This window comes from Scyliorhinus canicula, chromosome 5, assembly GCF_902713615.1.
Source record: "Scyliorhinus canicula chromosome 5, sScyCan1.1, whole genome shotgun sequence".
NCBI lineage: Eukaryota > Metazoa > Chordata > Chondrichthyes > Carcharhiniformes > Scyliorhinidae > Scyliorhinus > Scyliorhinus canicula.
Window position 1 is genome coordinate 224103828 of NC_052150.1, and position 23902 is coordinate 224127729.

Sequence of the window (23902 nt, forward strand, 5' to 3'; positions counted from 1 at the left end):
ATCTAAATTGAAATCAAACACGGGATGTTTAATTAAAACAGGAAATTCTGGAAAAATGCAACAAGTTGGGCAGTATGTGTGGAGAGAGAAAATAGAATTAACGTTTTGAGTCTCGTATGACTCTTCTTTAGAAATGTTTAATCTTGGGTCTCCAGTCGCTACTTGCTTTTACCTAGAGGACATATGATCTGGAAACCACATTTGATAGAAATTTACCTGGATCTAATGCATTGTGTTTTGATTAGGGAGAGGGAAGTGAGGGTTCAGAAAAGCAAAATGAGAAAAGCAAAGCAGGAGAAAGAAAAGAGACAGGCAACTAACATACAAGGGAATCCCAAAGTCTCCTATAGGCAAATATAAATAGTAAAAGGGCTGGTGAAAGGAGGAGTAGGGCCACTTAGGGACCAAAAACTTGGGGGTTGTTTAGCACAGGGCTAAATCGCTGGCTTTGAAAGCAGACCAAGGCAGGACAGCAGCACGGTTCAATTCCCGTAACAGCCTCCCGAACAGGCGCTGGAATGTGGCGACTAGGGGCTTTTCACAGTAACTTAATTTGAAGCCTACTTGTGACACTAAGCAATTTTCATTTCATTTTCAAAAGGGGATTTATACATGGAGGCCAGCTTAGCTTCAATGATGGGGAAACTTCTCGAAACTATAATTCAGGGCAGAATTAATTATCCTATTGACAAATGTGGGTTAATTATGGCAGATAAAAGTCCAATGTGGAGTGATACATCTCATTAGGAAGGACTTGGAGAAACCATATAAAATAAAGGATACAGGGCAGAAGGACCTGGGTGTGTGTGTGCATAGGTCATTAAAGTTGGCAGGAACGGCTGAGAGAACAGCGAATTGAGAATGATTGCTAAGATCAGAAACTGCAGTTATGAAGATAAATTGGAGAAATTAGGTCTGTTCTGCTGGGTGAAGAGAAGGCTGAGGGGAGATTTGGTAGAGCAATTCAATGTCATTCGGGGTCTGGCAGAGTAGACGTTGAAACTTCCCACTGGTGGAAGGGTTGAAAATGAGAGGGATCAGATTTAAAGTAATTGACAAAAGAAGGAAAAGTGATATGAGAAAGCTTTTTCACAAAGCGAGTGGTTAGGGTCCAGAATACGATGAGTGCGGTGGAGACAGGGTCAATCAAACATTCAAAAGGAAATTTGATGAGAAGTATGTGTAGTGTCATAAGGAGAACTCGGGCACTAGGTGAAATGCTCCTGAGAGCTGATACAGAAATGATGGGCCGATTGGCCGTCTCCTGTACTGTCACAATTCTTTGATTCTCTATCGCCTTCACGTTATTACCTTAAAACATAGGAGCAGAAGTAAGCCATTGGAGCCCCTCTGCCATTCAATGATCATGATTGATCTGATATAATCCACAACTCCACTTTCCCACCTTTATCCCCATAACCCTCGATTACCTCACTGATTAAAAATCTGTCTCTCAGCCTTGAACATACTGATCGACCCAGCCTCTGCAGCTCTGTGGTAAATAATTCCACAGATTCACTCCACTCAGAAGAAATTCCTCCTCATCTCTGTCTGAAATGGGCGACCCCTTACTCTGAGATTGTGCCCTCTGGTCCTAGACTCTCCCACAAGAGGAAACATCCTCTCAGCATCAACCCTGTCAAACCCCCTGAGAATCCTATATGTCTGAATAAGGTCACCTCTCGTTCTTCTAAACTCCAATGAGTACAGGCCCAACCTACTCACCCTCTCCTCAAAAGAAAATCCCTCCACACCTGGGATCAACCTAGTGAGCCTCCTCTGGACTGCCTCTGATATCTTTCCTTGCATAAGGGGTTCAAACTCTCCACAGCATTCCAGGTGTGATTTAACTAGTTCCTTGTAGAGTTTTTGCAGGATTTCCTTATTTTTATACTTCATTCACTTTGAAATAAAGGCCAATGTTCCATTTGTCTTCCCTAGTCCTGAAGTGTGGTGCACTGATTTGGGCACAATACTCCAGTTGAGGCTGAACCAGTGTTTATCCAGGTTCCTTGCTTTTGTACTCGGGTCTTATATATAAAGGCCGGTTTAGCTCAGTTGGCTGGATAGCTGGTTTGTAATGAAGAGCAAGGCCAGCTGTACTGGCTGAGGTTATTCATGAAAGCCCACCTCCGCCTTGCCCTTCGCTTGAGGTATGGTGACCCTGGGGTTAAATCACCACCAGTCAGCTCTCCTAAGGGGAACGCAGCCCATGGTCATCTGGGACTATGACTACTTTACTTTCATTATTTATAAAGCCCAGTATCTTGTATGCTTCATTGACTATCTGGTTTAGCTCACAAGGCTAAATCGCTGTCTTTTAAAGCAGACCAAGTTGGCCAGCAGCACGGTTCGATTCCCGTACCAGCCTCCCCGGACAGGCGCCGGAACGTGGCGACTAGGGGCTTTTCACAGTAACTTCATTGAAGCCTACTCGTGACAATAAGTGATTTTCATTTCATTTCAACTACTTTCTTAACCTGTTCTACCATCTTCAGTGATTTGTGCACAACTACATCCAGATCCCTCTGTTCCTGCATATCTATCAGATATCCATTATTTTATGTTGCCTTGTTCTTCCGACTAAAATCAATCACTTCACCATTCTGTGCATTAAATTTCATCTTCAGCTGGAATGCCCATTTCACCAAACTGTTTTTGTCCTCTTGGCACTTATCACTGTCCTCCCAACAGTTCTGTGTACTTTCACTTTTCAGAACAACGCCTGGCAGAAACTCAAAATTAGGGAGGTCATGTTTATATGTCACTCTCCAGCCAGTAATGCCAAAGAGCCTCCCTACTCCATCCCCAAGACACCATGACAAACTCCTTTCCAAAAAACTCGGTAGTTTCTTAACCCTAGCCCTAACTCACTTCTTATGCCTTATCTCTAAACTGAAATGTTATTTTATTGCCACTCCAAAAAACAGACATTCGGCAATGTTACTGTCGATATATTTTATTGCCACTCCAAAAAACAGACATTCAGCAATGTTAATGTCGAGTGCTGTGTCCAGATCTGGGTATCATACCCGAGGAAGGATGTGAAGGTATTTGAGAGAGTACAGAGGAGAGTCACCAGAATGATTCCAGGAATAAACAACTGTAACTACAAAGATAGATTGGGGCGGTTTCCCTTGGAGAAGCAAAGGCTGAAAGGAGATTTGGCAGAGTTATTTAAGACCCGAGGGAGTATGAACAAGTTAAATAGTGAGAAAATGTTCCCACTTCAGAGCATCAAGAATTAGAGGGCACAGTTTCAAAATCATTGGCAAAGGGAGTAACAGTGATGTGAGAAAAAGTTTTCACCCAGAGGCTAGTTGGGAGTCTGGAATGAACCTACTGAGAGGGTGGTAGAGGAGGGTTAGATCGAGGCATTCAAAAGCGAATTGTATTGCTATCTGAGAAGAGGGATTGTGAAAGGTTATTGGGACAAGGCAGGGAGTGGGACTAAGTAGAATGCTCTTCCAGAGAGCCATTGCAGACTCGATGGGCTGAATGGCCTCCTGCACTGTAAAGATCCTGTGATGTAGCAGTGAAGCACAACATCCTTTCCTATCTCTGAACAGCATAGTAACATTGTTTGTCATTCCTTCCCTCAGGACATAACACTGGGTTTAAAGCAGTATCTGAGGAGAAAATGGAAACATCGGAAGTGATAGATAATGACATTGCTCCACTACCAACTCTCGAGGAGGTGGCACGATTGACATCCATGTGTGACACTGCGAGGAGTAAGCGGCTTTTGTTATGAGGGAATGCTGATCGAGGAAAATGTTCAATGAAAACAATTGTAAATGAAGTGGTTGGTGCAAATGAAGATATTTTAGCTTTCTAACACTGCATTTTGTGTACGGGTTGGAGGAAAGGACTCCTGTTGACCTAATGGGCCAAATGGTCGTCTTCTGCACCGTTACAATTCTGTGATTCTAATTCCGTGATAATGCATCTAAAAAGTAAAATGTTTATTTACTTAATTGGCCACTTACAGTTTGGAACAAAGTAAGCCTGCTAAACAAGCTGGAATAAGAGAGGACAGATAAACCTTGGTAATGTTCTCCAGGATTCACAGGTAGACTAACTCCCCTGAAAGGAGCAGGGATATTTGCCAGCAGAGGAAGGTGTTGACATAACTGTTGTGCAGCCATTTATGGTGGCACCCTCAATGTCTCAATTTCCCAGTACACCCCTGTTTTGGACCTGTTTCTCCTCCACGCTGTAGTTTAGGCTGTGCGTTACCCCCCCAATGTTCTTGTATTATGTCATTAGAAATGAAAACTGGGTGGGGTGTAAACCATGAGCCAACTTGCCAGACAGACGCAGTTAAAATTGACCGTTTTCCTCCATGTTTATAATTGCTATTTATGACTGCTGACTGTGACACTCATCCTTAATTAGTGACCCACAAATGTAAAGCTTCAATTTTGTGTTCTTACTGTAACCAGGAGAATGTTCTTGGCTATCCCATCGTCACTGCAGGTATCTCAGTTCCAGGTGATACAAGGGAACCGCTTGAACCAATGACTGCTACTGAAGTCCTACTGAACACGGTTCGTCCCACGTTTGAGCAGCCAGCAGCCCCACCACCCATGGAACCCCTCTACAGGCTGGGAGAGGATGGAAAGGTCATAGGTATGACATCTAATAAACCCTCCCCACTCCAGTCTGTCAGCTTGCTTCACCGGAAAGAGCATGTGAAGCTTGAATAAACAGGAAAATGGATCATATTTTCCAGATAAACTGATAAATAGGAGAAGGGAGCCATTCAGCCCCTCGAGCCTGCTGTGCCACTCAGTAAGATCATGGCTGATGTGATTATGGCCTCAACTTCACTTTTTTTTTGAAAATATTAGAGCATCCTATAATTTTTTTCCAATCAAGGGTGGGCAGCACGGTAACGGTGGTTAGCATTGTTGCTTCGCAGCTCCAGGGAACCGGCTTCGATTCCCGGCTTGGGTCACTGTCTGTGTGGAGTCTACATGTTCTCCCTGTGTCTGCGTGGGTTTCCTCTGGATGCTCATTTCCTCCCACAGTCCAAAGATGTGCTGTTAGGTAATTTGGACATTCTGAATTCTTCCTCGCTGTACCCGAACAGGTGCTGGAATGTGGCGACTAGGGGATTTTCACAGTAACCTCATTGCAGTGTTAATGTAAGCCTACTTGTGACAATAAAGATGATTATTATTAGCGTGGCCAATCCACCTAATCTGTACATCTTTGGGTTGTGGGGGTAAGACCCAGCAGACACGGGGAGAATGTGGAAACTCCACATACAGTGACCCGGAGCCGGGATCGAACCCGGGTCCTCGGCACAGTAGGCAGCAATGCTAATCAGCGTGCCGCCACTCAACTCCACTTTCCTGCTTGTTCCCCATGACCCTTCACTCCCTTGTTGATCAAAAAATCTGTAGCTTTGAATATATTCAATGGCCCAGTCTCCATGGCTCACTGGGGTAGAGAATTGCAAAGACCAGCGACCCTCGGAGAAGAGATTCCTCTCTGTCTTTGACGTCCATTTGCAGCACTACTGGAGAGAGACTGCTTGACATTGTGCAGTGTTTGGTTGTCTGGCTGCCTTAGCTTATTCTTACTATGGGTAGCACTAATTTACAACACATTCTGGCTATTTAATAGAACTGTTGAACTTTCCTTGTAACACAGCCAGTGACTAGATAAAGCTATTGCAATGTAATATATCTCTCGAAGTTTGTTACACTTTCCGAATGAATGTCTCCTCTTTTCCCCCTCCCACCCTTGCCTTTCCTTAAAAAAAATTGAAACTAGAATAACACATTCTGCAGTTTACATAACAGCAGTTGCTTCACGACAGCTAGCCTGCAATTCCTCTCACAGGAAGATGGTGGGTGGCAGGGGATGGTGGCGATTGGAGCTGCCAATGTGCATTTTCCTGCATCTTCTCTGTCATTCTCTTAGGAACGTGGGAACATTGGAGCAGGACTAGGCCATTTAGCCCATCAAGCCAACTCTGCCTTTCAATTAGATTGCGGCTGATCATCTACCTCAAGGGCCCTTTCTTGCACTGTCTACATATTTTCAGATGTCTCATTAGTCTTCAGAAATCTATTGATTTCTGCCTTGAACGTACTTGATGAGCATCCACAACCCTCTGGGGTTGAGAATTCTGTAGATTCACCGTCCTCTTGAGTGAAGAAATTCCTCCTCATTTCGGTCTTAAATGGCCTGCCCCTTATTCTGATTCTGATACTCATCTCGGTCTTAAATGGCCTGCTCCTTATTGCAGGGGCTGTTTAGCACAGGGCTAAATCGCTGGCTTTGAAAGCAGGCCAAGGCAGGCCAGCAGCACAGTTCGATTCCCGTATCAGCCTCCCCGAACGGCGCTGGAATTTGGCGACTAGGGGCTTTTCACAGCATTTGAAGTCTACTTGTGACAATAAGCAATTTTCATTTACATTCTAAGATTATGCCCCCGGTTCTGGACCCACCAGCTCCGGGAAATGTCCTATGAGAATTTTGTAAGATTCAATGACATCACGCCCCATTTTTTGAAATGCTACAGAATGCAGGCCTTGTTTCCTCAATCTCTCCCTCATCAGACAATGCCAGTGTTTCAGGGATTAGTCTGAACCTCCTTGCACTCCCTCTGGGACTAGCATATCTATCCTTTGGTAAAGAGATCAAAATTGTACACAATACTCCAGATGTGGTCTCACCAAGGCATCTTTATTTCTCCTCTTGAGACAAAGACCAACATATAATTTGCCTTCTTAACTGCTTGCTACGCCTGCATTGTAGCTTTTAGTGACTTGTAAACATGGACACTCTACTTCCCCGATCCTTTATCTTCTCTCTAACACATTCAGTGGCAGCTGTTTTTGTCAATTGTCTCAACATTAGAAGTAGGAGAGCTGGGTAATGCTTGCCGATTCCTAGTTTGACCGATCATCTGAACAGTTCAGTTCATCCGTCATTTGTAACAGTTAAATCTTGTAGAAAGAAAACATTAACTGAAGCAAAAATACTAAATCCCATTCTTGATACATGAGATACCTGTGACAACTTGAGTGGACATTTTTATACTTAACACTGTTGATTTGAAAAATCAGAATGGCTGAACAGCTATTAGTGATCAAAACAATGGAGTTTAAAACAAAAACGGGATAATCACATTGCAGGGAGGGTAGTATAGGGCCCCAAACAGTCGGAGAGAAATTAGAAGAACAGATATGTAGACAAATCTCAAGTGTAAAAGTAATAGGGGATTTTGACTTCCTTAATGTTAATTGGAACAGGCAAAGTGTGAAAGGGCAAGAGGGGGTTGAATTGTGCACCTATTTGAGCCAACATGTAGACACTAACCCGAGGAGTTCCTGCAGTGATGTCCTAGAGCTGAGATGATTGACCTCCAACCACCACAACCATCTATCTTTGTGCCAGATATAGTTCCAACCCGTGGAGAGTTTTCCCCTGATTCCCATTGACTCCAGTTTTGCTTGGGGTCATTGTTGCCATGCTTGGGAGAGGAATTTGCAGGTTGTGGTGTTCCCATGATTCTGCTGCAATTATATTTCTAGGTGGTAGAGGTTGTGCATTTGGATAGTCCTGAGGAAGGAGCCACGTGAGTTTCTGCACTGTAACTTGTAGGCACTGGTATATAAGATGCTAAAGGGGATTGACAGGGTAAATGTAGAGCAGACTTTTCTCCGGTAGTTCCCCTGTGTTAGACATTCTAGAACGAGAGGCCATAGGTATCAGCCTGGATTTTTGTCCTTGTGTTTCTGGAGTGGAACTTGAACTTAAACCTGCTGACTCTGTAGCAATTGAGCCACCGGTGACATGAAGTCAGCATTTGGATTGTATTTCATTTATTATTTGTTTTTTTTTCTCTTCGTCAGCTACTCCAGCAGAGGTCCATGAGGCTTTGTCAGAGCTCGGGTACCGTTCATTCAGACCTGGACAGGAATTAACTGTTATGAGGATTTTATCAGGTATGTCAGCAAAAGAATTGTTCAGCCTGTGACCACGTTTCAGTCCAACTAATAGCAATAGTAGGTGCAACCTGTAGGGATCCTGGACAAAAACCCAATGATTTGCAATCTGTAAAACTGAGGTGTGATGATACTAACCCTGTCTGCCTGCATCTTAACCCCGGTTTTAATAACATTATTGCAAAAATACGATAATTTCTTATATTCCTCACAAACCCCATCCATTTTTTAAAAATTACTTGGCACCATGCAGCAGAGTTGGAGCCAATTTCCTTGTCTTGAATTTATTTCCACACCTTTTCAGGCAGTATGTTTAATCTTTCCTTTAAAAAATAAATCTTATCCTTTAATTCTTTTGACAATGATGAAGAATGTGGGAGATGGTCCCATGCTTGGTGGGAAGTTAAGGCACGGTAGCACAGTGGTTAGCACTGTTGCTTAACAGTGCTCCAGGATCCCAGATTCGATTCCCGGCTTGGGTCACTGCATGTTCTCCCCGTGTGTGCGTGGGTTTCCTCCGGGTGCTCCGGTTTCCTCCCACAGTCCAAAGATGTGCAGGTTAGGTGGATTAGCCATGCTAATGTTGTGTTCGGCACAACATCGAGGGCCGAAGGGCCTGCTCTGTGCTGTACTGTTCTATGGTCTATGTTCTATGTTCTAATTTGCCCTTAGTGTCCAAAATTGCCCTTAGTGTTGGGCTGGGTTATGGGGATAAGGTGGAGGTGTGGGTTGGGTAGGGTGCTCTTTCAAGGAGCCGGTGCAGACTCGATGGGCCAAATGGCCTCCTTCTGCACTGTAAATTCTATAATCTATGACTTCCTTAAGCAAAGTTGTTGTTGAATGCAATACTTCGAGAGGTTCCTGACCTCTCATATGGTGTCTGCTCTGTTCTCTTTCCTCAAACTAGGTCTTTCTACTCTGGTTGTGCTCTCCACTGGAATGGGGAAATCATTTTGCTACCAATTACCTGCATACCTGTATGCCAAGAGGTCAAAGTGCATCACATTGGTGATTTCACCTCTCGTCTCACTGATGGATGACCAGGTGAAGTTTGCAGTTTCCTTTTTTCTATTTTTTTTTATGCCTGTTAGTTTTTAAGCAGTAGCCCTGGCTATGTTCTCAAATTTAGAAAATACGCAGAACCTGTTAATAAAATCCAAAAGAATCAGTCAAGTCTCCAGTTCTGTTCAGTCCTGTTAACTAGACAAATAATGATGTACATTTCATCCCATAGCTATGTGATGTAACAGTCCCCATTCAATTGCTTCTCAATCACAGACTTAAACTATTAGCATTCTGTGTGAGGTGTTGGTGGCACTATTTGTCCTTTTATTAAAGTCACTAAGTACTGGAAATCTCAAATATAAACTGGAAATGCTCGGCAAATCAGACAGCATCTGTCAAAGTTATTTCATCAGGAGTGAAATATCTGGTCATTTGCCTCATTGTTGTTTGTGGGATCTTGCTGAACACAGATTGGCTGCCACGTTGACTACCTTACAACAGTAACTACATCACTGATTCCCCACCATCACCAGCCGAGGGGGTTATCATTTGGCCATGAACTGAACTGGTCTGTACCAGCTTTGTGAGTATTGAGAGTACAAGAACAGATCGGAGACTGGGAGTTCTGTGACTCCTAATTCCACTCCCGATTCCCAAAGCCTGTCCAACATCTTTACAAGGCACTAGCTGGGGGTATGATGGAATACTGTCCACTTGCCTGGATGAGTGCAGCTCCAACATTCTAGAATCCTGACACCATCTGGGACTAAGCAGCCCGCTTAAACTACACCCCATCCACCACCTTAAACATTCGCTCCCTGCACCACCAATCCACAGTGGCAGTCGTGTGCACCACCCGACGCATCCCTACTTGATGGACTTGATGCAAATTCCCCTCCAAGTCATTCACCATCCTGACTTGGAATGATATTGCCGTTCCTTCACTGTCGTTGGGTCAAAATCCTGGAACTCCCTGTGGGTGGACCTACAACCCATGGACTGGAGTTTAAAAAGGTGACTCACCACCACCTATTCAAGGGCTTTCAGGATGGGCAACAATTGCTGACCTAGTCAGTGATGGCCACATCCCATGAAAAGAATATAAAATCAGAATTATAAAAATACTTGGATGTGGCTGTCGAGTGCTTTGGGACGTCCTGAAGCTATGAAAATGCTGTCGAAATGTGCATTGATGTTTTTATTGTGTGTCGGAGAAATCACAAACCATATGCAGTGTAAGAATTCATGTTAGAATCATTAGATGTTGCAGAAGGAGACCATTTATCCCATTGCGTCTGATTTGATTTGGTTTTATTTTGTTTAATTGTCATGTGTACTGAGGTACAGTGCAAAATATTTTTCTGCGAGCAGATCATTAAGTACATGAAAAGAAAATACATAATAGGCAACACAAGGTACACAATGTAACTACATAACAGAGGCATCGGGTGAAGCATACAGGGTGTAGTGTTAATCAGGGGTTTGGTACGTTTCGGCGTGGCCAGTTCGGCGTGGCCAGTTCGGCGTAGCCGATTCGACGGAGGAATTTTTCGGCGGAGGGACGTTTCGGCATCAAATTAGTTATAGTCGCAAAATGTTTGTGCAGCCCATTTCTTGTATCTTTTCCTTCCAGCCACCTCAGATATCGTGTTTGTGCACCAAACCGGGTCTCTTAAAGAAAGGCACCAACATTAAACTCTTAAAGAAAGCCGGTGTTACTGAAAGTATTGAAGCAGCTGTCTGACTTAACACATTGTGTAAAGTCACAATATCTTAAGTAACACCGGCTGTATAAAGTCAGATCTGGTTTGGTGCTCCGCGGGGGAGCTTATGGACCCCAACTGTCAGTTGTGTCAATTTCAGCGGCCGGCTCACTTTGATCCGGAGAGGGAAGCTGCTCTCTCACTGAAGCAATCAGCCGGCCGCTGAAATTGACACTGCCGGCTGCTCTCTCCCTCCAATCAGAAACATTAAAACTTAAAAGTTGGATTGGAGAGAGAGAGCAGCCGGCAGTGTCAATTTCAGCGGCCGCTGATTGCTTCAGTGAGAGAGCAGCTTCCCTCTCCGACCGCTGAAATTGACACTGTTTTAATTAGATCCATGATGGGGGTTTTAAATTTATTTAAAAATCTATGCTAGCGCTTCCCATTGAGAGTCTACGGGGGTCTGACCTCTTCCCCCCGCCCCCAGTAGACTCTCAATGGGAAGCGCTAGCATAGATTTTTAAATAAATTTAAAACCCCCATCGTGGATATCCGCGGCTCGGATGCAACGCGGGTGGCTGTCTTGGACCCCAACACCCGCGTTATAAAGGGGGACTACTGTATAACTAATTTGACGTCCCTCCGCCGAAAAACTCCTCCGCCGAATCGGCCACGCCGAAACGTCCCATTCCAATCGGCTACGCCGAACTGTCCCCGCCGAATCGGCCACGCCGAAACGTCCCATCCCCGTTAATCAGGCCAGTCCATAAGAGGGCCGTTTAGGAGTCTGGCAACCAGGGAAGAAGCTGTTTTTGAGTCTGTTCATGAGAGTTCTTAGACTTTTGTATCTCCTGCCCGATGGAAGAGGTTGGAAGAGTGAGTAAGCCGGGTGGGAGGGGTCTTTGATTATACTGCCTGCTTTCCCCAGGCTGGTTCTCTGTAGGAGCAATTCACCTCAAGCCAATGCCCCCATCTTGTCTTCTGCCAGTAGCCCTGCACAGTCTTCCCTTTCCGATAAATCAGTTCCCATTTGAATGCCTTGATTGACCCTGCCTCAACACTCTTGGGCAGTGCATTCTGGATTCCTGTACCAGCCTTCCCGGTCAGGCGCCGGAATGTGGCGACTAGGGGCTTTTCACAGTAACTTCATCGAAGCCTACTTGTGACAATAAGCGATTTTCATTTTTCATTTCATTCTACCTACTTGCTGTGTGAAAAACACTTGTCTTCTCGTTCTCAATCCTTCCATCGATGAGAACAGTTTCTCCCGACCTTCTCTGTTCTAACCTCTCATAATTTTAAAAAAAATTTAGAGTACCCAATTCATTTTATCCAATTAAGGGGCAATTTCCACCTAGCCTGCACATCTTTGGGTTATGAGGTGAAACCCACACAAACATGGGGAGAATGTACAAACTCCACACGGAGAGTGTCCCAGAGCTTGGATCAAACCTGGGACCTCGGCGCCGTGAGGCAGCAGTGCTATCCACTGTGCCACCATGCTGCCCTTACCCCTCATAACTTTGAATACCGTTATCAATTTATTTTCTCTACCTTCTTTTGTCCGAGCTTGGATCCAGTTACTGAGGTACCTCAGCTCTGGAACCATTCTCGTTAATCTTTCTGCACCTTCTCTAATGTCTTCACATCTTGCCCCAAACTGGACACAGTACTTTGAGCTGAATCAGTATTTTATACAAATTCAACATGCCCTCCTTGCTTTTGTACTCTTTATAAAGCCCAGGATGCCATAGCCACAACTTGTCCTGCCATGTTCAGTGTTCTGCGCACACATACCCTCAAGTCCCTCTGCTCCTGCAGCCCCTTTGGAGTTGAGCCTAGATAGCAGATTGTTGAGAAATCACCTTGACTTTGCATATTTATCTTGTATGTTTCCTACAGGTATCTGGGCTTCCTTCCAACCTGAAGGCAGTTTGTATCCATTCCAGTATGACCAGGGCACAGAGAGAAGCAGCTATTGCAAAGGTTAGCTAAAAGCTGTAGTTCATTGTACCCATGGATATGGGGAATAGCAAACCAACCTCTGCACGTGTTCTTTGACCTGTTCATAGAAAGTCACAATACAGAATGAAGCCAACCAGCTCATTGTGCCGGTCCTGGTCCTTTGAACAAATTATCAAATTAGTTCCACGCCCCTTGTTTGTCCCCCTCACCCTCCAAATACGACTTCAGGTATTCAGTTCCTTTTCTGGGAGTTAATGTTGAAGCTGCTCCCACCACCCTTTCAGGCAGTACCCAAGTGATTATTTTTCTGATTTGTCTTGCGTCGGAAGAATCGCTGTTATTTCTGTCACTGTGTATAGATGGCTGTCAGTTATATCATGCAACCCGGAGTAAAGGTTTTTTTTTTTGCCTGCCAGTACCATTTAAATGTAAACATTTAGATCAGTGGCAACCAAAGAGAAACTGCTGGAAAATCTTAGCAGGTCTGGCAGCATCTAAAAGGGCCATCTGGACTCGAAACGTTAGCTCTTTTCTCTCCCTACAGATGCTGCCAGACCTGCTGAGATTTTCCAGCATTTTCTCTTTGGTTTCAGATTCCGGCATCCGCAGTAATTTGCTTTTAGATCAGTGGCAATCCTTTTTCTTTTGGAAATGTATTCATTAAAATTTTTAACAATTTGAGTACAAAACCTACAAAAACACAGAATAACAATGAAACAGCAAGAGTCCCCCCCCCCGGTAAATAGTGACTCCACTGCAAGCCTGCTGAATACTGATTCTGAAGGGAGACTTTGCTGGTATTTCATGAGCACTTCTTCGAAGAAATCTTGGTTTATGAAATATGTGCTGTTGAAATATGTTGTGTGCCTGGCACGTGGGTAATTTTAGATGACGTTACTCCTTGCAAATGTTAACTTCTCAGAACTATCAAAAAATCCTAATTTTATAGTTTGCTGTCTCTTGCCTTTGAACAGTAAGAACTTTTGATTCTGACATTTCCGTCACCCAGTGTTAGTTTCTCCTTTTGTCCATAATCAAAGTCCTGTGGGTCACCATTTACCAGAAACTCAACTCGACCAGTATGTCCGAAACTGGGAATTCTGCAGGGAATGACAATCTGCTGACTCCCCAAAGGCACAACTATAGAGAAAGATGGAATATTCTGGAAATTCACCTGGATGTGTTCACCCCGCCCCCCCCCCCCCCCCCCCCCCCCCCTCTGTAGCCGAACAGGCGCCGGACTGTGGGGACTAGGGGATTTTCACAGCAATGTTAATGAAAACCTACTTGTGACAATAATAAAAGACGATTAGTCTTCCAGTTCATGTGCTTGCCTTTAAATCCACAGATTTATTCCAATTCATGTGTTTGCCTTTGAATTCACAGGTAAAAGAAGGTAAAGTCCACGTGCTGTTGCTCTCCCCGGAGGCGCTCGTGGGTGGTGGGCGGGCCGGAGCAAGCTGTCTCCCGCCTGCACATGAACTTCCCCCTGTGGCTTTTGCTTGTATTGATGAGGCGCACTGTGTCTCGGAATGGTCGCACAACTTCAGACCATGCTACCTCCGTCTGTGCAAGGTAAGGGAGGAGCCGTTCAGTGGTGAAGTGTTTTAGACTGATGCAATGTCACTGTGATCAGACTTGGCTTGAGCGAAATAAGCAGATTTCAAATTGGACATCTAATTACTTTTTGCGTGTGGCCCTTGTCCTATTCACGTTGGACCGTAACTGAGTGCGTTTACTATGATGGACATTACATTGTTGGCCTACCCAATTTCCACCCTGATGCATTTTCCTGAAGGATTCACTAGCTAGCAATAAGCAGGAGAAACCCTGGATGATTCTGAGCCACTCCTGCCAGTAATGAGCTCCTTAATGCCGTGAGCCAGCATGGCACACACCTAATTTGACCTTGCAGTTTTCTGAGTGGTACACTCCAGCAACACCACGCCACACTTTACCAACTGAATTGTACGATAAGTAATCAAAACACCTAATAAATGTTGCCCATTGCCTCCAAGGGATTGGTGATGAGGTGCTGCTGTAGCTAACGTTTTAGGTTGATGACCCGCTGAAATCTCATTGATGTGAAGCATTAACACTGTTCATCTCCACAGATTCTGATTGACCTGCCCTCTATTCCAGCGTTTCCTGTTTTTATCTCTGGATTTTTTTCAGCTCCTGACTGATTACATGAGAATTATACCAGGGATTAATCAATTAAAGGGACAGCACGGCAGCACAGTGGTTAGCACAGTTGCTTCACAGCTCCAGGGTCCCAGGTTCGAGTCCCGGCTTCGGTCACTGCCTGCAGTCTGCACAGTTCTCCCTGTGTCTGCGTCGGTTTCCTCCCACAGTCCAAAAATGTGCAGGTTAGGTAGATTGGCCGTGCTAAATTGCCCTTAGTAAACCAAAAAAGATTAGGTGGGGTTACTGAGTTACAGGGATAGGGTGGAGTCGTGGGCTTGGGTTGGATGTTCTTTCCAAGGGCCGGTGCAGACCCGATGGGCCGAATGGCTTTCTTCTGCACTGTAAATTATGATTCTATGAAATTAGGACATTTGATTTAAGCGGATTTAGAAGGGTGATCTAATCCGATCAAGATTTTTAATGTGATAATGGACTTGATCATATAGATAGAGAAACTGTTTCTTTCATACACTTAAAACAGCTATCAGAGGATAGACAGTGCCAATGGAACTGTACCCTATCATCAATCAGTTATTTCAAAATGTGGGGGACAGTTATTGTGAGAATTTAAACAAAAAAAAAAGTATGCTAAAGTCACTCACTGAAGAATGTTGCCTGGTGTTGTCAGTTCGTTAGGCTGATTAAATTGTCTCTTTCCGCAGTTATTTCAGGGCATCAACCAGTGGATTAATATGTTATTGACGTATGAACGTCAATAACACCAGAGAGCAATTTGTAGCTTTTTAATGTTTGCATCAGTGGATCAATTTGTGTTTCATATGCAGGTCCTGAAGGAACGTTTGGGAGTGAAATGCCTGCTAGGCTTGACGGCCACTGCCACACTCTCAACAGCCCAGAACATCGCACATCACCTCGAGATCCAGGAGGCGGAAGGAATAGCTGTACGTTCTGCAGACGTACCAGCGAATTTGTTCCTGAGCGTGTCTACAGACCGAGACAGGGACCAGGTAAAGGCCTGATCAGGCTGTTAATAACCCACCACAAGAGGGAGTCAGAGAGAAAACCACCTGGTTCTTGCTGGTGACTGCACATAAACTTGCAATCACGTGTGGTTGAGAACACAGGCCCCGTCGTAAAATAACTGCTCGTCTTGTGGACCGGGAGACCATACAATTGTTTTTTATTTGTTAACATGAAACGGACATCACTGGCTAGGCCAGCATTTATTGCACATCCCTAATTGCCCTCGAGTAAGTGGTGGTGAGCTGCCTCCTTGAACTGCTGTAGTTGTGGTGTTGTTGGTATATAGAACACGGTTAGTGAGGGTATCCCAGGATTTTAAGCCAGTGACAAGTGAAAGGACAGGAGTTCAACCTGGAAAAGTATACGGTAATGCATTTGTGGCGGGCTAACAAGACAAATGATTACACTATGAATGGTAGGACCCTGGAAGGTACTGGTGATCAGAGGGACTTTGGGGTCCATATCCACAGATCCCTAAAAGTGGCAGGACTGGTAGATAAGATGGTTAAAGAGACATTTGGGATGCTTGCCTTTATTAGCCAAGAGCAGAAAGGTCATGCTGGAACTGAATAAAACACTAGTTAGGCCACAACTGGAGTATTGTGTGCAGTTCTGATCACCACATTATAGGATGTGGTTGCACTGAAGGGGGTGCAGAGGAGATTAGCCAGGATGCTGCCTGGGCTGAAGGGTCTGAGCTATGAGGAGAGATTGGATAGGCTGGGGCTGTTTTCCTTGGAGCAGTGAAGATTGAGGGGGGATCTGATAGAGATGTATGAGATTGAGGGGCATAGAGAGTGTGGATAGGAAACCATCTTTCCCCTAGTGGAGGTGTCGATAACCAGGGGACATAGATTGAAGGTGAGAGGGGAGTTGAGGAGAAATGCTTTCCTCAGTGGGTGGTGGAAGTCAGAAACTCATTGCCTGATATTTTCAGGTGGTTGAGTTAGAAACTCCCATAAGAGTTAAGTATGTGGATATCACTTGTGCAGCCATAACCTCCAGGATTATGGGCCAAGCGCTGGGAAAAGGATTATTGTAGTCAGATCCTTGTTGATTGGCGTGCATGATGGGCTGAATGGCCTCCTTCTGAACTGCAAACAGCTATGAATCGTAAAAAAAATGATAGTTTGTGGTTTGGAGTGGAACGTGCAACCAATGGAGATCCTATGCATCTGCTGCCTTTTTCTTATGGATGGTACATACTTCTGAGATAGATTTTTAAATCAGTAAAGGAATCGAGGGTTATAGGAATAAGGCGGGAAAGAAGAGTTAAGGATGATCATTTCTGATTAGTCATGATCTCATTGAATGGGCCAGCAGACTCAATGGGCCGAATGGTCGAATTCGGCTTCTATATCTTAGGGTCTCTGAGAAGTTGTAAGAACGTCGGCTCTTTGTGATGTTTTTAAAATCTGTGTACTGGTTTTCAGTAAATTCTTTAACTGTATACTTGCCCAGGGTCTTGTAACTTTGATCCAAGGTGATCGGTTTGCCTCCTTGGATTCCATTATTGTCTACTGCACCCGGAGAGAGGAGACGGCCCGTATTGCAGCCTTGCTTCGGACATGCCTTCAGGGAGTTACACTTAAGGAGCCACCACCAGAACTAAACAAGGAGGAGGATACCGCTGAAGAAATCCTCGCAAAAAGAAAGAAAGCCATGGGTGAGCAGGGGGAGGGGGGGGGGGGAAGTGGCATAAAACCTAGATTTTGAAATGATGTTTAAAATGAATTGTTCGGCGTGGAGATTGAAATGCTTTGCACCTGATATTTGAGCATAATATGGCTGTAAAGCTTATGGCTTTAGTACTGGAACAAACTGTGCCCAGTCTGCATAGCCATGGTCTCACTACTAAATGTGTGGGACTGCCCTGAATGTATGCCTAAAGCAAGATCCTTTAAATGTGTAAATTAGGGACTTGGTAGCTGTTGAAATACTCCATTGAGAAATTTGTTAGCAATGAGTGAAAAAAAGACAAGGCTAATCTCTGGTGTTAGAGGACTAAGTTATTGAGTCAGTCTAGAAAGAAGTGAGAATGAGAGAGGAATATTTACATGTATACAAAATGCCAACTGGAATCCATTCACCTGGAGCACTATTCCAGGTTAAATCTGGACTCTACAAGGGGACACCAGTATTAGCTCATTGAAAAGTTCAACATGTCAGGGAGCACTAAAGAAAGGTTGTGAACCAGATGACATCAATTTAAAGTGAATGGTGAATAATTAACAACGTCACAGGGAAAATCTTTTTTGCAACAAGTGTTCACGATCTGGCGAGTAGAGTTGGATTCAATTGAAAAATTTTAAATCTGAATTGTATAAGCATCTGAAAACTTTAAGAACTATGGAGAAGGAGCAGATGAGTGGGACTAGCTGAGTTGCTGTGGTAGAGAGATGGATGCCGGGGACTAAATGGCTGCCTGCTGTGCTGTAACCATTCTGGGTATTAAGTAACTCGCAGACTGGTAGAGTTTTTTTCCGTCCCTGGGATGTGGGCCAGCATTTTTTGCCCATTCCTAATTGCCCTTGAACTGAGTGACGTGCTAGATCAGGGGTGGGCAAACTTTTCCGTGCAAGGGCCGCATTCAGAAATGCACAATTCACAAAGGGCCGCATAGTATATTAAGTAAAATAATTACTTCACCTGGTTATGATTGTGGGCGCCTCATATAGAACACAGAACAGGCCCTTCGGCCCTCGACGTTGTGCCAAGCAATGATCACCCTACTCAAGTCAACGTATCCACCCTATACCAGTAAGTAACCCAACAGCCCCCCCACCCATTAACCTTTTAAAAAAAAAAATTAAAAAAAAAAAAAAATTTTTTTTTTTTTTTTTTTTAATGACTTGGTGGGCCTCAGAAATACCTTTGGCGGGCCGCATGCGGCCCGCGGGCCGTAGTTTGCCCACCCCTGTGCTAGATCATTCCAGAGTTGAGAGACAATCACAGTGCTTGTGTGGGTCTGGAATCACATGTAGGACAGACTAGGTTGGGGTGTCAGATTTCCTTCCCTGAAGGACATTATTGAACCAGATGTTTTTTTATTTCGACAATTGGCAATGGTTTCATGATTGTTATTAGACTTTTAATTCCAGATTTTTATTTTATCTGCCATGGTGGGCTTCAAACCTAGGACCCCAGAGCATTACCCTGGGTCTCTGGTTTATTGTCCAGTGGCAATACTACTGCGCCACTGTCTCCCCTAATAGAGAAAAGTCTCTGGAAGCACTAAAGAGGCAGTTAACTTTTACTCCAAAGCGAGAAATGGTGTTGATGTTTCTAATCTTGTAATCAAAAGGACAAACACAAGAATGCTACATTTCAAACAGTCAGAATTTATACTACAGAAGAAAAGGGTGCTGATTGGTTAGCAAGTTGACTCTGGCTGAGGTGTTGCCATGGCGAAACACTAACAGACAATTTAAGATAATCAGTCAGACTCGGAAGTGTGGCTCATTTACGTTTATTGGAAGCGCCGTACATTCATACGCAGGGACCCGTTCTCTGCAAACAGAATATGTTCAAACCTTACACCCTTTTTCAAATTACTGGGGAGCTTAGCCTGTAGTTCTACATTGCTTTCTCCATAGCAACTCTTCTGCCAGTCACCACTTGCCAACCAATCAGCACCCTTTTCTGTAGTATACATCTTCGTAATAATTTGAAATTTGGTGTTCTGGCGTTTGTCCTGATGAGTGCAAGATGAAAAACTTGTGTCTCTCTTCAGCAATACTCAAGGCAGTTTAGAATTTGGTTAGATGGGGGGGGCGGGGGAGGTAGGATCAGCTTGGCGGACTTTGTATTTAACTTTGCTACGGACTTGCGTTCTTAACCGCAAAGATCGCGCAGTTGCAGTCATTCCTTCTTGGGCAGCACGGTAGCACAGTGGTTAGCACAGTTGCTTCATAGCTCTAGGGTCCCAAGTTCGATTCCCGGCTTAGGTCATTGTGCGGAGTCTGCACGTTCTTCCCGTGTCTGCGTGGGTTTCCTCCCACAGTCCAAACATGTGCAGGTTAGGGGTATTGGCCATGATAAATTGCCCTTCGTGTCCAAAAAAAGGTTGGATGGGGTCGCTGGGTTACGGGGATAGGGTGGGGGTGTGGGCTTGGGTAGAGCGCTCTTTCCAAGAGCCGGTGCAGACTCAATGGGCCGAATGGCCTCCTTCTGTACTGTAAATTCTATGATTCTATTCCTTAGTCCTGATGCCATTTCTAACTCTTCCCCAGAGCAGCTGAAACAGTACCAGCTGGTTGGTTGGTGTGGTTCATTGCCAGCCTTGGCAATGTATTCATCAGCTGACGAGTGAAATTAATTTTTCTTGATATAGAAGTTGGCACAAGTGAGAGATGTTCACGAGAGATTTGTTTTGGTTGGGGAAAATATTCTAAATGGACAATTTTCTTTTAATATTTCTGTACAAAAAAAAACAGCTAGAAAGAAGGTGAGGCGGCCTTTGAAGTGGATTGCTGACTGCTACCACGCTGGAATGTCAGCTAGCCAGCGAAGGAGAATTCAGAACAACTTCATGAGTGGTCAACTGCGTATTGTGGTGGCAACGGTGGCATTTGGCATGGGGTTGGATAAGTCAGATGTCCGGGGAATCGTGCACTATAATATGCCAAAGGGCTTCGAGAACTATGTGCAAGAGATTGGCCGTGCTGGAAGAGATGGGAAGCCTGCCCATTGCCATCTCTTCCTCGACCCAGAGGTGAGGATAAACCTTGTTTGTGTTATTTATTTTTAAGTTTTTATCTTCTCCCTTCCTACATCTGGAAGTAATTATTGTCTCACTATGACTTCCTCTCTGAGGTGGATATGAACTGAGTGGCCACCACCACAAAAGCAAAATATTGCAGATGCTGGCAATCCGAAATAAAAAAGAAAACACGGAATAATTATCAGGTCAGGGAGGGAGTTCCAGGGTTTTGGCACAGTGAAGGTGAAGGAACAGCAATATATTTCCAAGTCGGAATGGTGAGTGGCTTGGAGGGGAACTTCCAGGTGGTGGTGTTATATTGCATCAATCCTATTCAAAAGCAGGAAGAGAGAAAATTTGAAAATGACTAACGTCCAGCACAGAGGGTAGATCCCTGCTCTGTGTTGACATAATTGATCTCAATGTGGGTAGAACAGGCTCACAATCAACTTTTCGATGGGAATGGGCAATAAAACGCTGACCTAGCTAGCGACACCCACAGCTCATGAAATCCTGAATTCCTGAATTAAAGACCTGCCTACCAGCTTACGGTCCGATGTGGAGATGTTCACTGATGACTGCACAATGTTCAGTACCAGTCGTCACTCCTCACACTGAAGCAGTCCATGTTCAAAAAGCAGCAAGACCGGGACAATATTCGGGCTTGGGCTGACAAGTAACATTTGCACCACACAAGTGCCAGGCAATGGCCATCACCAATAAGAGAATCAAACCATAACCCAATGACATTCAATGGCATTACCATCACTGAATCCCTCACTATCAACATTACCATTGATCAGAAACTGAACTGGACTAGCCATATTAATACTGTGGCTGCAAGAGCAGGTCAGAGGCTGGGACTCCTGCGGCGAGTAACTCACCTGACTCCACAAAGCCTGTCCACCATCTACAAGGCGCAGATACCTGTTAACACCACCAGCTGGAGGTTTCCCTCCAAGCCACTCACCATCCTCACTTGGAAATATATTAGTGTTCCTTCACAGTGTTCGGTCAAAATGCTGGAACTCCCTCCCTATCTGCACAGTGGTGTTCCTGAATGGGCGGTGTGATGGCACAGTGGTTAGCACTGCTGCCTCATGGTGCCAGGGACCTGGGTTCAATTCTGGTCTTGGGTGACTGTGTGGAGTTTGCACTTTCTCCCCATGTCTGCATATGTTTTATCTGGGTGCTCTGGTTTCCTCCCACAATCAAAAGATGTGCAGATTAGGTGGATTGTCCATGCTAAATTGCCCCTTGGCCTCCAAAGATATGTAGATTAGTTGGGGTTACGGTGATTGGACCGGGAAATTGGGACTGGGTGGAATGTTCTTTCAGAGGGTTGGTGCAAACTTGATGGGACGAATGTCCTCATTCGGTGCTGTAGGGATTCTATGGATATGGACTATTGTACTTCTATGGGTTTCGGCCAACTCTTTTGTGAACCTACCCAGGAAATATTTTCACAGTGAGGAACACCCAGTCCTAATCTGGCTCGCTCAGCATATTGAAGCCCCAAGTGCAACTGGACGGCTAGGGTTTAATCGAAAGGTTTGGATGACATGATTTTTATATCTCTTAATATTTCTCTTTTAAATTTCTGAGACTGCAACCAGGTCAGCTATAATCTGGCAGCATGGTAGCCTTGTGGATAGCACAATCGCTTCAGAGCTCCAGGGTCCCAGGTTCGATTCCGGCTTGGGTCACTGTCTGTGCGGAGTCTGCACATCCTCCCCGTGTGTGCGTGGGTTTCCTCCGGGTGCTCCGGTTTCCTCCCACAGTCCAAAGATGTGCGGGTTAGGTGGATTGGCCATGATAAATTGCCCTTAGTATCCAAAATTGCCCTTAGCGTTGGGTGGGGTTACTGGGTAATGGGGATAGGGTGGAGGTGTTGACCTTGGATAGGGGGTAGGGTGCTCTTTCCAAGAGCCGGTGCAGACTCGATGGGCCGAATGGCCTCCTTCTGCACTGTAAATTCTATGTTAAAAAAAAAAATCTCATAGAATTGCAGAGCAGGCTCGAAGGGCCGAATGGCCTATTACTGCTCCTATCTTCCCAATTGTATAAAACAGTTTGGTGTTAATATGCACTTCGTGCATTACACTCTGTGGGTTGGTTAGCTCAGTTGGCTGGATAGCTGGTTTGTGATGTGGACCGATGCCAACAGCATGGGTTTAATTCCCGTTCCAGCTGAGGTTATCCATGAACCTTGAAATGAAATGAAAATCGCTTATTGTCACGAGTAGGCTTCAATGAAGTTACTGTGAAAAGCCCCTAGTCGCCACATTCCGGCGCCTGTTCGGGGAGGCTGGTACGGGAATCGAACCGTGCTGGTGGCCTGCTTTAAATGCCAGCGATTTAGCCCAGTGAGCTAAACCTTGTGGTGATCCTCTGGTTAAATCACCATCAGTCAAATCTCAAAGGGGAGAGTAGCCTATGGCCCTTGGGTACTGTGGCAGCATTTATTTACATTACAATGGAAACTGCCTACGAGTTTGTTATGCTGGCACTGGTGGTGGGTGTAACAAGAAAACCTAGCTTTCACTTCTTGTGGATGTGGGATTTATGATGGAAATTTGAGTGTATTAATGCCTGAGTAACCTCGTGAAACGCCGAAAATCAATGTCTTTACATTGGCTGCAGGGGAGAGAGTAGAAAGCAATGTTCATAAAATTTAAGCAGTCCCATTTTGTAAATGTGTTAAATTAATCTGCAAAAGAAGGGTCGGCAAACGTAAATTGAGTTCCTAGCTGGTAACTGATACGTGTTCAAAACGTAAAGCCTAGAGAAATAAATATGACATTGAAAACACATTGTTATTATGGTTATGTTATTATCACATCTGTCCCGATGATGCCACTTTCCAAAACGATGCTGCTGACATGTCTTCATTCTTCCTTAATCGTGGTTCCTCATCCACTGTGTCCTCCGCTATCTCCTGCATGATCCACCACCAAACACATCTTCCCGTCACTCCCCCGTCAGCATTTCGCAGGGACTGTTCCCTCCGGAATAACCTGGTCCAATCCTCCATCACCCGCAACACCTCACCCTCTTCCCACGGCACCTTCCCATGCAATCGCAGACAGCGCAGCACCTACCCCTTTACCTCCTCCCTGCTCACCATCCCAAACACTCTTTTCAAGTGAGGCAGCGCTTCACGTGCACCTCCTTCAATCTGGACTATATTGTATTCCCTTCTCCCAATGCGGTCAACTTTACATTGGCGAGACCAAACGCAGACTGGGTGACCGCTATGCAGAACACCTCCGGTCCATTCACAAGCAGGACTCCAATCTTCCTGTTGCCATTTCAACTCCCCGTCCTGCTCTCACGTCCACATGTCCGTTCTTGACCTGCTGCAATGTTTCAGTGAAGCCCAGCACAAA

The 23902-nt window shown here is 44.9% G+C and overlaps 1 protein-coding gene across 1 annotated transcript in view; it reads left to right on the plus strand.

The window, feature by feature from the left end:
* recql4 (RecQ helicase-like 4) overlaps positions 1–23902 on the plus strand; it is a 79959-nt gene that overhangs the window by 21191 nt on the left and 34866 nt on the right. The window contains 9 exon segments of the mRNA XM_038798622.1: positions 3603–3734; positions 4480–4632; positions 7875–7967; positions 8875–9011; positions 12578–12661; positions 14027–14215; positions 15613–15795; positions 17273–17477; positions 20248–20525. Of these exon segments, the coding sequence (XP_038654550.1) occupies positions 3603–3734; positions 4480–4632; positions 7875–7967; positions 8875–9011; positions 12578–12661; positions 14027–14215; positions 15613–15795; positions 17273–17477; positions 20248–20525 (1454 nt within the window).